General features: G+C 38.0%; 1 protein-coding gene across 2 annotated transcripts in view; it reads right to left on the bottom strand.

Moving 5' to 3' along the window:
* Positions 1-5,219, bottom strand: part of LOC107037344 — a 78,716-nt gene extending 73,497 nt beyond the window's left edge. For both annotated transcript variants that reach the window (XR_001460826.1, XM_015255856.1), the window contains exon 1: positions 4,995-5,219. Coding sequence is in view for 1 of the 2 variants with exons in the window: in XM_015255856.1 (XP_015111342.1) it covers positions 4,995-5,035 (41 nt within the window). In the remaining variant the exon portion in view is untranslated. The remainder of the gene's footprint in view (positions 1-4,994) is intronic.
* Positions 5,220-15,727: the final 10,508 nt, after the last annotated feature.

The following is a 15,727-nucleotide window of genomic DNA, read 5'->3' on the forward strand; positions in this document are numbered from 1 at the left end:
TCCTATTTTCAGTGTTATTTCCCGAGAGCGGCCGCCATTGCCGTGGGTGGGCGTGGCCTGCGCAGACGCTGATGAAGAAAAATTTTCCACCGACGTAGCGGACGAAAACGACGCGGCGCAACGTCCGCGAATATTAAAGGACAAATTTTCGTGGGGAAAAAAAAATTGCGTGCAAAAAAAATGTGCGTAAAAATGAAAATAATGATTGAGAAAAAAAAATCGTGAGGTTTTTATTTGGCTTTTCAAGGTTTTGTTGATTTTTTTGGGGGATTTTCGGGGTTAAGGGGAATAGTCAGACTTGGGTCAGGCATTTTCGTTGCGCTTGTGAAATGAGTTGAAGTAGAAATGGCAAAGCGAGTGCAGCTGTCGAGTGGTATGACGCAGCGACTGGATGGGAGGCTGTTTTTTTGGGTGTTCCTGCCGGGAGTGATATGCCCCGGCGAAAAAAAAAATTGCAACCCTTTAATTTCGCGCGATTCCTCCCCAACCCCTGGGTATGATAATTCGTGGGAGTATTTTAATGTTGGGAAAAAAAAGCCAGAGGCTCAGTGGGATTTTTATTGCGAGACACACGCACTGGAACTTGCCCCATCTTCTGTGCGTGGTTTTTTTTTTTGTGAAACTATCCACTCGGGGGCTTTTTTTGGTCTTTTGGAGCTCTGAACGGGGGCTTTTTAGGCGACTTTTCGGGCGGCATTTGATGCATCTGAATTCAAAGTGCCTGGCGTTTCATGGAGAGAGGATGGAAATGGGAAACAGATGCAATTTCGGGGGAGAGGGTGCATGGGTTTTTATGAAAAGAAAATTTTCAATGGGGAAAGGGGAATAATCGAGATGATTATCTGGTTCAGGCGAGTATTTTGTTAGAACGTTTCTGTTGTTCTATTTTTGCTGTGATTTATTTCTTAATTTGAAGCGTTAGGGAAGTGATAATTTCGTATTTATTTTAGCAATAAATGATTTTATGAGAAAATGACGTTCAGCTTTTTCTGAGGCCGTTAAAATTTCAGAAAAAATAAATGGTTTATTATGTTTTTTTTTACATTCGTTTCCCACTGAGTTAAGAAAGGGGTTTGGACTTCAACGTAAAAAATAAAAACTGAATTTTCAACTTTTTTTTGTAATTTTCTACTCCTGAGGAAATTGAGATTCTAAGATCTCATGAAAAATCGACGAAAATGTTCATCAGAAATGTTTTATCTTTAAAAAATATCATCCGCCTTTTTGTGAGCCTCCCAAAATTTCTGAAAAATAATGTTTGGTGTCATCTTTCTCAAAATTGTTCATAATTCCGCAAACAGAAAAGAGTTCGAACTTCACTACAAAAAATTGAGAATTAAATTCCAAAATTTTCTTGTATTTTTTTTCTCAGATACTTCTAAAACGTTTAAAAAATGCCATATAATTTAAACCCTCAATAACTTCATGAAAAACGAGAAAAATGTTCATCAGAAATATTTTATCATTAAAAAATATCATCAACTTTTTTCTAAATGTTCCAAAATTCCTAAAAAAAAATGTTAGTGTCATCTTTCCTGAAACTCTTCATAATTCCGCTAAAAGAAAAGAGTTCGGACTTCACTACAAAAAATTGAGAACTAAATTTCAAACTTGTTTTATAGATTTTTGTCAGACACTTTAAAAAAGTGTTAAAAAATGTCTTAAAAATGTTTTTTCAATCCTTTAAAAAATATGGAAATCAACCGAGTGTCTGAAATATAATGGATTTAATTGAATCCCTCAAAGACCTCATTAAAAATCGACTGAAAAGTTCCCGAGAAAAATTTTCGCATTAAAAACTAAAAATAAAAGAATACTTTATCACGTCTTATCGCAGTGGCCAAACGATCTCCTTCTATCCTCGACATTTCCACCAATAGTCCTCCCTTAATCCCCCCGGTACACGACGATATTCGTGCTCGAGCAAATGGCGTAAGCCACCGACCATTTTACCTCCACTTCTCCAGTCTTCCTCCTCAGCAACACACCCAAGGGGTGAAACATCCGCACAGACACCCTCTCCCCTCCCCAAACGAGCACACTCACCAATGTATTGGGAGGTAACTCTTTCCCTCACGGCTGAAACAGGGAACGTTTTCGCTGGCGGCAATTTTTTAAAATTAAGGCCGTTAAACCTAATCTCCGTGCCCCGACCGAGACGAGATGAGGGGGTGGAGGAAGCGTGCGAGTCATGAGGCATAAAAACTCACACCCGCCCCTTCTCCACTCGTATTCGGTTAAATCGTTCTCTCTGCCCGCTCATTCGACCCCTCCGAGTTCACCTGAACCTCCAAATGCTTCTAATATCCTCCATTACGACGCCGGTCCTAGTCTACCCCGACAGGAAAACGATTCTTAATTTTTTCTCTTTTTTTAATTGAGGGGAGAAGGAGGGAAATGTGCAAACAAAAATCGACTGCATTAATTTTCAATTTTTTTCGGTAGAGCATGAAAAATGTGGAGAGTTTACAATTTTTCTATGCAATAATATTACCAAATAGGGGGCTTCGCCCCTCCGCTCGCTTCGCTAGCCCCCCGCCTAGTTTTCTTAATTTTTTCCATTTTTTAGTTCGGGGGAAAATGGAGTATTTGAGGAAAATGCGGAGAATTTTATCTTTCTAGGCAATAACATTACAAACAGGGGGGCTTCGCCCACCGCACGCTTCGCTCGCCAACTTTGGAGGGAGGGGGGGCTGCGCCCCCTCCTCGCTCACTTCGCTCATTCCACGCCCAGTCTTCTTACTTGTTTTTCCATTTTTTAGTTAACGGAAAAATGAGAGGAATGTGCAAACATCGAAGGAAAATGTGTATAATTTTATATTTTTCTATGCACCACCATCACACTAGGGGGCTGGGCCCCCTGCTTGCTTCGCTCGCTAACCCCGGGGGGGGGGCTGGGCCCCGCTCCCCCTTCCATCTTCTTGGTTATATACTCAGATGTTCGTATTATATAGAAAACAAATTGATAGAATGATTTACGTCGTTTGAAAAATTGAGATTTTCGTTATTTAAACAAGGCTCCAACCAACGCCTTTTGTCGTGAGACCCAACAATTCATTTTTCCATTTATTCACATAGAATAGTATGAGGTATCAAAATTGAAAAATGAAAAATTAATCGAAAAGCTGAGAAATTTGAAAAAATTTGCCATTTAATAATACTAACAAATAAAAAAATTCCAATCAGTCATCTCTAACATCTCTAGAAAATCCCTTCATTAATTCCATAATACAAAAAGCAAACAATATTAAATAAAATAATCATTCAAAATACGAGTTTTGGACTATTCATAAATCAAACAAGACAAGACCCATTTTTTGTTTTTCTTTTCCACTTCGATACGAGCGATTGAGATTATAGAATTCTGTATTGTTAATCTTTTGTCCACAAACTATTACATTATCTACTACGTCACATGAATAAATAAATCATGATAACAAGACAGTCCACATAATGACCAAAAATATTCCCGTCCCATTCTCCGTCATCCCCTAAAAGACAAGTTTTTCTCCCCCAAAAAACTAAGTCCACCGGTGCGAACAACTCCCTCTCCAGAAAAATTGAATCATCTCCACTAGATAACGGAAACCGCACTGATCGATTAAAAAAATCCCATCCCCAGCGCCGCCCATTGTTTTCTTGTTGACATTGCCCTTTTCCCTTTCCGCGGCGTATGAACAAGAGCCAGTTGAGTTTGGCAAACGCGTTGTGATGGCCGGGGCGAAAGGGGTACGAGGAATATGTGCAGAACGCCACTGACAATCGAATTTAATTATCGTTTATTTGTATTCCATGTTTTTAGATCCATCATGTATTACTTTTAATCTACCGCAATCAAAGGGACCCACAAAACCCTAAAACAAAGAAAAAGAAGAAACCCATCTCGCATTTTATTGCTCTCAATCCTTATTTTTATTAAAAAAAAAAAAAAAAAATTCAGCGGAAAAAAAATTAGAGAGGAATCGTCACGTCGCGCCCCCCCGCCGAGAATTCCGACCAAAAAGTGGCCGCTGTCGTCGGTAATGCAGGCAGCCGCCGTTACCCACTCCCCCGGAGACTATTTACCGACGCGACAATCTCCCCAGTGCGACTTGCGCGCATACGTAAAGCGCCCCGGCCATCTTGGAAAAAGCGAAAGCCCCCGAGGTGCTTTAACGAGAGATATAGGAAAAACAAAATGAAGGCGCTTGCGCCATCGTGTCCGTTATTGAGCGAGAGAACCCGGCACATCGCCTTTTTGCACTTAATCATCCCCCCTGCGCGCGCAATTCCCAGTACTCCGGCTCAACCCCCCCCCCTCTCCTTCAGGAAATACCGCTCCTGAATTTTTTTTCTCCTCGCTTCTTTTTGCATTCTATCACTTTTTTTCGGTGTTTTGTGGCGAAAGGCCGACGAAAAAATGAATAAAATAATACATCCTCATTCGATTTCAGTCAACAGCTGATCGACGCTGATATGCGCGATGAAGGTTTCAATGGCATTCGTTTGATCGGTCAATCTGTTCGCTGGGATATTGGGGAGATGAATTTCTTTCGTGGGAATTTTTTTGGGAGTGGGATTATTCGATTGGGGAAATAACGGTTTCTAAGATTTTTGGGGTGACGAGTACGCTGGGCTATGATTGAGGGATTTTATGCGTTGAAGTGCCGGGAATTTTCGGGATTTGGGAATGATGGGATGCCAATGATTTTACAAGACGAGAATATAAAATTAAAAAATTAAATTTTAAATTGTTTGGTGAATTTCAACAACTAATTGGTGAAATTTAACAATTAATTAATTGAAATTCAGAAAAGATTTCTCGGTGTTCGTCAATTTTTCGGATGGATCAAATTTAACAACAAATTTCACGTAATTTCGAATTCATTTCATTACAAATTGATTCGGCTCCTAGCTGTGTTTCCCAGAAATATTTCAGAACGTAAGAAATGTTCGGGTTAGCAAAGAATTCGAGAGTACGCGACTAAACCTCGGCCCTAAGAAATGCAAATTACCTTTTCAGATCAAGAATTACCGGTCCGTAACGTTCTAACATCTCCAAAAAATCGATTCCATCCTCCGGTTAAAACCCGTCCTCGTAATAATGACGAGAAGAGCACATGAGGTGTGAGATAATTCGATGGGTTACACCACAAACGACTGAATAAGAATGGAGATAACAACGTTATTGCGAATCACTCCGGCCTATTGTGTTCGAAGAAGCAAAGGTTCGTGGATGAGATCACTGGGTACACAAACAGAAGATTCACGGCTGAATAGAATACCTCGGCCGTCCGAGCCCCCTAGCTGTTTTATTTGTAAACAGATTCAGGTGTATTCTCTCGGCATTCGGAAATAATCTATTCACACAAACAGCCAATAATAAACAAAACGTGGCTGAGTGAGAATGAAGATAACGAATTCAATTTGCGGATTAATTCATCGATTGACGGATCAATTGATTAACCGGGGAGTTGATTCATTGATTCATTAATCAGAGGGTGAGACAAATCTGGGACTGAGAGAAAAAATTGCCGTGAAGAGATCTTTTGTCGCGTTGAATCAATTTACTTGCGGAGAAAAAAAAAGTCTCCACCGAGACATGATAATTTTCGTGGTAGTTATTGTTCTCGTGAGACATTTATATGTCTTTCGGGTAAATACATTCGTTCTACAGAGAATTATATGAGGCTCCGGTTTTATCAAGTGAATGTTATTGAGTAGTGTGTATCTTTGTCCAATAAACACTTATAATTTCCATGGAACAAATGATAATTTCAAGAGGAAACTGCAATTTTCTTGCCGATAACTGTGTTATTGGCAAAACTAAATAATTTCGAGGGGACAATTTTCGAATTCTTCTGGGGATATTTCTGATGATCACGACAAAAATTTAATTTTTGGGAAAGATATCAAATTTTCTTCTATCAAGTTGGTTAATTTCCCTCGAGTAAATCTGCTCCGCTCCATCAAATATTCTCACGTGGAACATATAGTTTTTCGGTGGAGCTTGTTTTTTTTTTTAGTGTGGTTGAATTCAAGTTCAGTCAGCCTTTTCTTCAGTAGTTCAGGGTCTCTAAATTCCTTTACAGTTCTGCACTGTTAACAATTTTTGTCTGAATTTTCGGTGCTAAATCCTGGAAATTTTGATCGTGTTTAATTTCCACCGAAATTGTAGACAATATTGCCATGGAAAAATCAAAGATTCCATTGATTTTCTGTTGGAGTGATCTGAGAATCACTAAAATACTTGAATTTGCAGGAAAATTCAGAAGAAAATAGAAAATTTATATCATTTTGTTTCGGAATATTCATGTTCCAGTGAAAATTTAATGGAGTTTAAAATTTCCCTTTCACTTCCACTGAAAACTCATGAACTTCTTTGAATTTTATCTAAAACTTGAAATTTCATAACCATTTTTCCCATAAATCCGATTCAATATCATTCTGATGCGAATCACGATCATATTTTCCATGAAATTTCAGAAAATTTCGAATTTTATGAAAAGTTTAACAATTTGTTAATTTGCATTTTGAACAATGATTTCAAGATAAATATTTAGGACTGAAATATCAATTAATTGGAATTGCCGAAAATATTTATCTAAACTTTCAAAACTGTCTATTCATTTTCATGATATAAATGAAATTCGCAGTTCCCATTAAATTTTTCACTGAATTTTGAATTTCCAACACAAAATTCCGCGAAGTATCAGTGGAACCGTCACTTGTCTATGATTTCCAAAACGACTATTCATTTTCATCTTCATTTTTAATTCATACAGACCCAACAGCGCGCGGCCAATGACAGAATCAAATTAAATGCGTAAAGTCGTAAAAACATAAAATTAAATCTTGAAATTAATAAATTGAACAGTTCAACGTAATACTCAGGACCGAAACTATTATTTATAGTAAACAAAAAAAAAACCACCAGTATAAAATTTTGCCCCAATTAAAAAATTCCCTTTCGTCTATTTTTCCGGGATTCATTATCCCCAAAAACACGTGGACAATCGCAAGGAAAAACGTGTTTTCCAGCCATACCTCAACGTCGAATAACAGACCGCCCCAAATCGCGAGTGCATAATTAACAAATGACCCATTACCTAATTTTTCCCTTCATTTTTCCTTCTTTAAACACCTTAATTCGTTTTTAAGTCGAGAACCCCGGAGGATTTTGATGGCGCATTTATTAAGGGTTGGTATGACCCCACCGAGTTGTCCGATAGCCGTAGCCTCTCCCGCTCGTTCCACACGAGAATGTGTGCGGTTTATCCCCACCCCTTTCAAACCGTCGTTATATTCCCCCCCCCCTCCCTCCCCCCGGCACCGGTCCCCACCCTATTCTATTTTCCACCTTCCACATTTGCCTTCCCTAGACCCTTTCATAGAAAATTGGGGAGTCGAAGGTGGAGGGGGAATTTTAGACCCTCACGATTAGACGACGGGAGGGGAAGGTAGATGAGTGTTTAGATGAAGATCTAGATGAAATTTCGAGGGGATATGTTAGTCCGGGGAGTGAAGATATTTCTCCGGTGACTGTGTTGCGCGATCATTTAATAATTGATTCGATTTTGAAATTGTAAAAGATAAATATTAAACATTAATATATAAATTAATATTATTATTTAATATATTTTTAATATTATTAATAATAATTTAATAATATTTTTTTATCGTCATTTTTGATATTTTTAATTGTAAAGATAGATTAAATATTAATATTAATATTAAAGTTCTCTGAATTCCAGGATTTTTTCAAGAATTCCCTGAAAATTGAGAGGATTCGGGAATTATGTGAACAGGAGAGATTTCTGTGAATTTTCAATGACAAAATTCCTTGAAATTTTAGTGGAAAAGTTACTTTTTAGAAATTTCGGGGGAAAATTTTTAACAGTGTCCGCCACTGCGTTCGGTTTCTGGATTCATTGACGTCAATTGATTTCTTTGATTGCAGACGACTTCAGGAAATTCAGTTTTTTAAATGTATCGCGAAGGGAGAAGTTTTGGTTGTTGATAATAAAGTCTACAAAAATCTACAAAAATTTTCTCTCTGTGCGCGGACATTTAATAATTGATGGTCGATATTTTACTGGGTTGTTTGATGTTACATGTATGATATGACGATTTTAAAATGATGAAAGATCAATATTGGTTCAATATTGGAGAATAATCAATAAAGAAAAGAATTGTGAACTGGAATTGTTCATGGTTTTGGGGATTTTTTAATGCGACATGGAGAGAGAAAAGTTTTGGTTTTTAGGCGTCTGCGAAATTCTCAAATTTAATGAATGAAAATCGTGAAATCAAACGATTAATTTCCAGTCATAAAATTCTGATTTTTAGGAATTTTACACCTCAATTTGAGTGAATGTATCCCTAAAATTTATTGCATAAATATTGATATACTCATGACGTGAAACTTGAAATCGTTAAAATGCATTGGAAAAGTCTCTAAAAATCCTCTAAATTTACTACAACAAATCTCTTCTTGCTTTTTTTATAAAAAAAAATGCACTAAAATTATCTTCAGGAATGACTTAATCATCATAAAAGAAAGGAAAAATCAAGAAGTAAAAAAATGAAAATCAATAAAAGCGTCAAGAAAAAAATTATAAAAAAAATGAAAAAGTAAATAAAAAATAAAAAAAATTACATAAATAAATAATAAAAATCCCCCAATAAAAAAATGAAAAAAAAAACGCCAGAAATTTAAAAAAATTGACAATAAAAAAAAATAAACTCTTAAAATCTCTAGAAAGCCCTCGCCGGCTGTTCTTCGCAACTCGCCACCTAATTCTTTCAACATTACCCCCCACGCCCTCCCCCCTTATCCACGCTACGTTGCGTGCATTCCCCATTTTCGCGGATGTGCATCCCAGCATACGAGAGAGGCGTCTCTACTCACCAGCGTTCTCTCGCGACCGGCTCATCGTGCATTATTTAATGGACGGTTTTTCCCTTTGTTCAACGGGACTCATTAACCGGAGGTCGGCCGATTGTACTTTGCGTCATGGTGGCAGGGGTGGGCGAGTCGGCGGGTGCAGGGCGAGCCGGTGGAAAGGCATCTACAACGATGCAGACTCTGGTATACGGCGTTACGGGGTTTGCAGTGGCGTCGCTGCATAATGAACAGGACACCCTCTGGTTCGCCATGGCCAACTCATCCCTCTCTTTGCAATGCTACTGTCCTCCCACCCCCCGCTGCATAGTGTTCCGTTACGTCGGATTGCGTTACGCGTTTGTTTGAACTTTTCCCGAAAAAAAGTGGAATAAAACTGAAAAAGATAGAATAAATAAATGAAGGGAGAAGGAAAATATGTGTCTCTCTCTCTCTCTCTCTCTCTCTCTCTCTCTCTCTCGCTGTCTCTCTTTATTTGTTTTAGTTGTTCTGTTATATTCTGTGGGATTCGTTGATTTTTACGTTGAGTAATGCAATGGAAATGGCGCAGAATGGAATAGAGGGGGCGTTGACAAGGTGTGCTGCCCTATTTGGAACATTAGACATTGCCCAGTTAAGAAAATCCTCAGTTAAGTACCGGAATGACTGAAAATAATCTGTCGATCAATTTTCATCGAAAGCTCATCGAAGGTATTTCACCAAAAAATGAGGTGAATCGGTTTATAATCACTATTTGTCAATATCATTAGTACTTATAAAGTAGTTTGTTAATGTTTACGACCAGATGACGAAAATGAAAGCTCTCTATGACGAATTCCTGGAATAAATTCACTGCACACATAAGAGAGTTAAGTCAGTTTTTACTATTGACCAACTTTCAATTAATATCTCGGAATCTGAGGGAGATAGCGAAGTTTTCATAATTACATTTGTTGTAGCACTCAATCGGCTCTACCAAAAAGGTTGTAACAAAAATTTCGATATCTCCCTTAGATGCCGAGATATTGATTGAAAACTGGTCAATAGTCAAAACTGATTTATCTCCTTTTACTAGTTTGCTACTGAATTTCTTCTGATGATTTGCTTGGCTAACCGGGCTTGGTTCAACCGGGTCTTAGAGATGTATCTTCAGTAATAATCTAATCATCATTAAAAAAAAGAAGACTAAAAAAATCCTATGAAAAAAATGAAAATATAAAAAAGCAAAGAGTCGAAAATTTCGAGAAAGAAAAAAAAAGAGACAATAACTCCTAAATTGAACATTTTGTAAAAAAAGGGGAATATAGATGAAAAAGATAGAATAAATAAATGGAGGGAGAGAGAAAATATCGGTTCATCTTTCTCTTTTTATTTGTTTTTACTTGTTGTGTTTGATTCTGAGGGATCGTTTATTTTTACATTGACTAATGAACAGAAATGGTAGAGAAGATAATAAATGGAAGTTTTAACATGTTGTCCTCTTTGAAATATTACAAGTGTTGAAGAATTATGTTCCGTAATAATTCAATCATAATGCACAAAATTAAAAATATAAATAAATCGAGAAGTCGAAAATTTCGAAATAGACAAAAAATGAAAAAATAATCCCTTAATTGAACATTTTCTCAAAAAAGTGGAATACGCATGAAAAAGATAAAATAAATAAATAAATAAATTACTTTTAGATCACCCCCAGAGATTTACCATCAGAAGTAATTCAATCATCATAGAAAAAATTTATCAGGAAGAACCAAATCATGTGATGAAAATAAGATGAGAAACGTTAAATATATAAAAAATCAAGACGTCAAGAATGGAAAAAAAAATGTAATTAAAACTCTTTTATCGAACTTTTCCCAAAAAAGTTGAATATAAATAAAAAAAAGCGGCACGAATAAATGAAGGGAGAAAGAAAAGATGAGTAGACCTCTCTCTCTCTTTATTTACTTTTACTTATTCTATTGGATTCTGTTGTATTCATGTTTCAAAGTTTCAAAACCCATTTATTGATATTTAATAGTGACAAACCATGTTCCATAAACTATTAAGTAATGTTGCACTCGTCCCAACTTCCTCCTGTCACCTACATAATTTGTTAACTATTAACAAATATTGATCCGTTCATGCCTAACTCTCCCCTTCATCAAAATTTAACAATGAACGAATAATGTCATCAGTGCAGATACCTAAAAAAGTGCTGAAAGAAAAATGCGACCACTGAATTTATAACTCCAGGAATCCGATAGATTGAACATCTCCGGGATTTTTAATCCTCATGTAACCCAAACATACTCGTCGCTGAGTTCATTAAACTCCACACATACCGTTCACGCGGGCGTATGATGTGATCCGAATTATTTACCCCGAGGGTATCTCTCAAATTTTCATCGTCATAATGTGATTGCGTGAATCCCCTTTTTTTTAACGGTATAATACTGATATTATTATCCCGGGTTTCTGGGGCAAAAAAAAATCACCGCAGAATCTGATTATCATTGTAACAAAAATCCCGAGGTAGCATCCATCATCTGTTTATACGGAATGTGAACGTTAATCAACCTGAATACTTCGAACGAAATATCGCATAATATAAAATGATGGAGAATGAACCCAGTGAATGAACATTTATGCGTCCGAATAGTGTATTATGTGACAAGTGCGTAAAACGAGGACTTTACGCCCGCTGACGCGCTTCGAAAAGTGAACTTTTCAGGCAGGTGTTAGAAAAAATGAATTAACAGCCCGGGTTGTACGAAGCGCTCTCAAGTGTAATGTAAGGGTCAGACACTGAGTATGAGAATATAAGGATCAAAAAGTGGAGGTTAAAAAACGAGAGTCGGAATATTAGAGTGAAAAACTGAGGGCCTGAATGTAAAGGTGAAGGAATGAGGGTCAGAATATTAGGATCAAAAAATTAGGGCCAGAATATAAAAGTAAAAACAGTGGGTGTCAGGCAATGAGGGTCATATAAGGGCTAAAAACGGTGATCAAGCGTAATATATGACTTATATTTAGCCCCTCATTACCTGACACCCACTTTTTTTACTTTTACATTCTGACCCTAATGTTTTGACCCTAATATTCTGACCCTCATTTTTTAACCTCCACTTTCTGACCCTTATATTCTTTCCCTCAATGCCTGACCCTTATATTACACTTAAGAGGGCTTCCTACAGCCCGGCCTGATACAAAAGAATCCTCTTCGAATTGAAATACCCATCCCCCAATTGAGAATAAAATATACTTGATTCAAGTTTTTTAGGGGTCCATCTTGCCCGCCTGGACCATTTTACCCTCCCCTCCCCTATTCACTCATCTGAATAATTTAAGAATGAATTGTTGCGGAAGTTAGAGTGCAGAAGCAACAGCAGTCTTTTCTCTCTCTCTAACGATCCCTAACCCTCAACTACCAAAATACTCCAAAAAATTCTAATTCTTGTCACCACCTGTACCTACACACTAATTTCCCATCCTCTTTCAACCCCCGGCATTAGATCCCCGCACATATAAACCTGCCGTGGTCGTCTACTCGTGCACACCCAGTATTAGACACACCATACCCGCAGCTCATTTGCCAACTCCGGCAAATTTACCAAATTTAAATGCAAAATCGGGGGGAGGATGAGGTAGGAGAGAGGTCTGGTATGTGCGCGAGACCGCCGAGTGCGAGGGAGATTGAACGGCGTAGACCAACCAGGCTAGACCCAAGCCATAACGAGAGGAGGTGAAACGTAAAGAGGGAAACGACGAAGCACCGGGAAAAGAGGGAAGCCATCAGCACTACACCCTAAAAGTGAGAGAGAGATGGCCAACGAAAGAGAGATGAGCAGGTGCGATATAGAAACGGGTGGACAAGTGGGTGGATGAGGGTGTGCAGGAGACTCGAATGCAGTATAGTTGTTGCACGGTTGTCAGCCGCAGCGTGCGATTGGTTCACTCTATACATCCCCAACATCGTTTTCTCTCTCTTCCACTTCGAGTTTATCATCATCTTCTTTCACCCACCTATGTATGCCTTCTATTTCCAACCCTATCTACATCAACTCAACTTTGTGCCATACCGAGTCACTGCGTCTCAAATTCATTCCTCTCGCTTGCACTCACTGGGCTTATCACTCCACTCATCTCAAACTTCTCAACCATCCACCGTAGAAACCAGTGGGGAAATTGGAAACGTCCCCTGTACCTGGGCTTTTCTATGTACTCTCTTTGACCATCAAAGAACCGTACATCAAACTCTCCTCTCTCGCTTTACCCCTTTCAAAAGTTATCAAAACACTTTTAATTAACGTGGGTTAGTTTTCAATCGTAAAAATCTAGGCTTTTTGGTGGTGTCCAGCATTTTTCTGGTTCCTCGCGTCACTTTTGATCGCCGATGACGGCGAAAGGTGTAGATTTAGATGGAGAAAGATTTCTAGCTGATAGAGTTCTGCTTATCGTGAAGATCATCAGCTTGTACAGCCCCAACATCATTTTCTATCTCTTCCACTTGAACTTTATCATCGTCTTGTTCAAAGACGATAAGCTTACAGACGTCAGGCTTCGTCAAAACTGAGCTTGTTGGTTAAAGTCCTCTTTGGTATATGGAATTGGTGACGACACAGCCCCAACATCATTTTCTATCTCTTCCACTTGAACTTTATCATCGTCTTGTTCAAAGACGATAATCTTACAGACGTCAGGCTTCGTCAAAACTGAACTTGTTGGTTAAAGTCCTCTTTGGTATATGGAATTGGTGACGACACAGCCCCAACATCATTTTCTATCTCTTCCACTTCAACTTTATCATCGTCTTGTTAAAAGACGATAATCTTACAGACGTCAGTCTTCGGCAAAACTGAGCTTATTGGTTAAAGTCCTCTTTGGTATATGGAATTGGTGACGACACAGCCCCAACATCATTTTCTATCTCTTCCACTTGAACTTTATCATCGTCTTGTTCAAAGACGATAATCTTACAGACGTCAGTCTTCGGCAAAACTGAGCTTATTGGTTAAAGTCCTCTTTGGTATATGGAATTAGTGGCGACAGTCCCAACATCATTTTCTATCTCTTCCACTTGAACTTTATCATCGTCTTGTTCAAAGACGATAATCTTACAGACGTCAGTCTTCGGCAAAACTGAGCTTGTTGGTTAAAGTCCTCTTTGGTATATGGAATTGGTGACGACACGATCTGGGCTGAAAGGATCGTTAGGAATCTGGTTTGTCTTTCGTTGTAAATTATTGTTTGTTGATTGTTTTCTGTTAGGAAAATCGAAATTCGTAAAAGACTGTCAATAAGAGTCATCCACTCAACTCAGGACCGTACATTTCTGCTTTAGTTTTCAACAATAAAAATCTTGTTCGCCGCAAACTATTTTTCCATCAGTCAGTAATTCAACGCATTATTAATTGTTTAGTTAATGATGTACCAGAGTACTGAAAACATCCATTCAATTTCCCCAACATTTCTCTTGTCACTGCTATCGTTGTACAACGACACAACGCGCCAATTATTATTCGCATTGGGCACTTGGCGCCGTTTCGTTGTTAATCGATGTCGTTTATTATTCATCGTTCATCGGTTGTGTGACTCGGTACCAGTAGGAGAGAGAGGTTACATGATGCCTCTCACCTCTTCTGATCCCGCGTTACAACGCTAGAAACCTCCAACTATCGAGCTCTCATTCCCCATTTGGAAAGGGAGATCGCAATAGTGCAAAACTATGGCTATGTGAAATGCTGAGTTTCGTTGGTTGGGGTCTCGTGTGGAAAAGGGAATGGGAGTTTGTTTGTTCGACGTGTACTTTCCCAACTACACAATGAGGGAATTTGAATCGTGGGAGTTGTGGAACGAGTGCTGAAGAGAGACTTCTCGTGTCGTCTCGCGCTCTTTAACGCGATATCTCAACTGTGCCGTTTCCTTTTTATCTGCTTGGAAAGTGCCAATACAATTTCATATCGCGGGTGTTGCATTATGTCGTCCAATGGCCGGCTTCGTATCAATGGGGTCTCTGGAGATTCTTCGGAGTGATTGTCCAGAGAAATAATGGAGTTTTTTAGGGGGAAAAAGGGTTGCGGTGCGGAATTCCGCGAAATCTTCTTTGAAATTAATTGATTAGGGATTGTAAATTATGTCTGCTCATAATTAGTTGGAAAATTGATTGCATGATTCACCATTTTTTGCGAAGAAACATTTTTTTTTCAGCAATTGAATGGGGATTCAATTCGTTTTATAGACGAGTCTATTTTTTTTTCTTTTTTAGATTCAACTCTCAACTTCATTTTTTTATAAAAAAAAAAATTTTCACATTAGTTTTCAACAGATTGTTTTCTATGAATTGATTTATCTTTGTCCCCAATTAAATTTGAATAAAATTTTTCTCATAAAGAAGTCAGATATTCTTTTCTCTTTTCATTTTTCAGATTCAACTTTTTTTTTATGACCAAAACGAGTTCAAGTTAAGAAATTGAACGAGATATTCCTCAAAATTTATCGATTAATGATTAATAAGTCATGTCTATGCTTAATCAGTTTAAGAATTGATTGAATAATTGATTTTTTTTACAATAAATTTCTAGTTTATCACAAAATTTTGTTTTTAACATATTCTGTTTTCACAATTAATTCCTCCTTTTCCCCAATTAAATTTGGATTAAATTCTTTCCACAAAAGAGTCGGCTGTTCTTTTCTCCTTTCTTTTTACAGATTCAACTTTTTTCTTCATGACCTCATCACAGAAAGGTCTTTGTAAAATGGCGTTGGGGGTTGATGGCACCCAGAGGACAGCCGAGGTTCGTTGGAGACGTCGTTGGAGTTTGAGGGGGTGGCGAATGGCACACGTACGCATACACAAACACAGCGCCGAGGACGGCAGGGGTC

This window comes from Diachasma alloeum, unplaced genomic scaffold (assembly GCF_001412515.2).
Source record: "Diachasma alloeum isolate Michigan unplaced genomic scaffold, Dall2.0 Dall_scaffold_00217, whole genome shotgun sequence".
In the NCBI taxonomy this organism is placed as follows: domain Eukaryota; kingdom Metazoa; phylum Arthropoda; class Insecta; order Hymenoptera; family Braconidae; genus Diachasma; species Diachasma alloeum.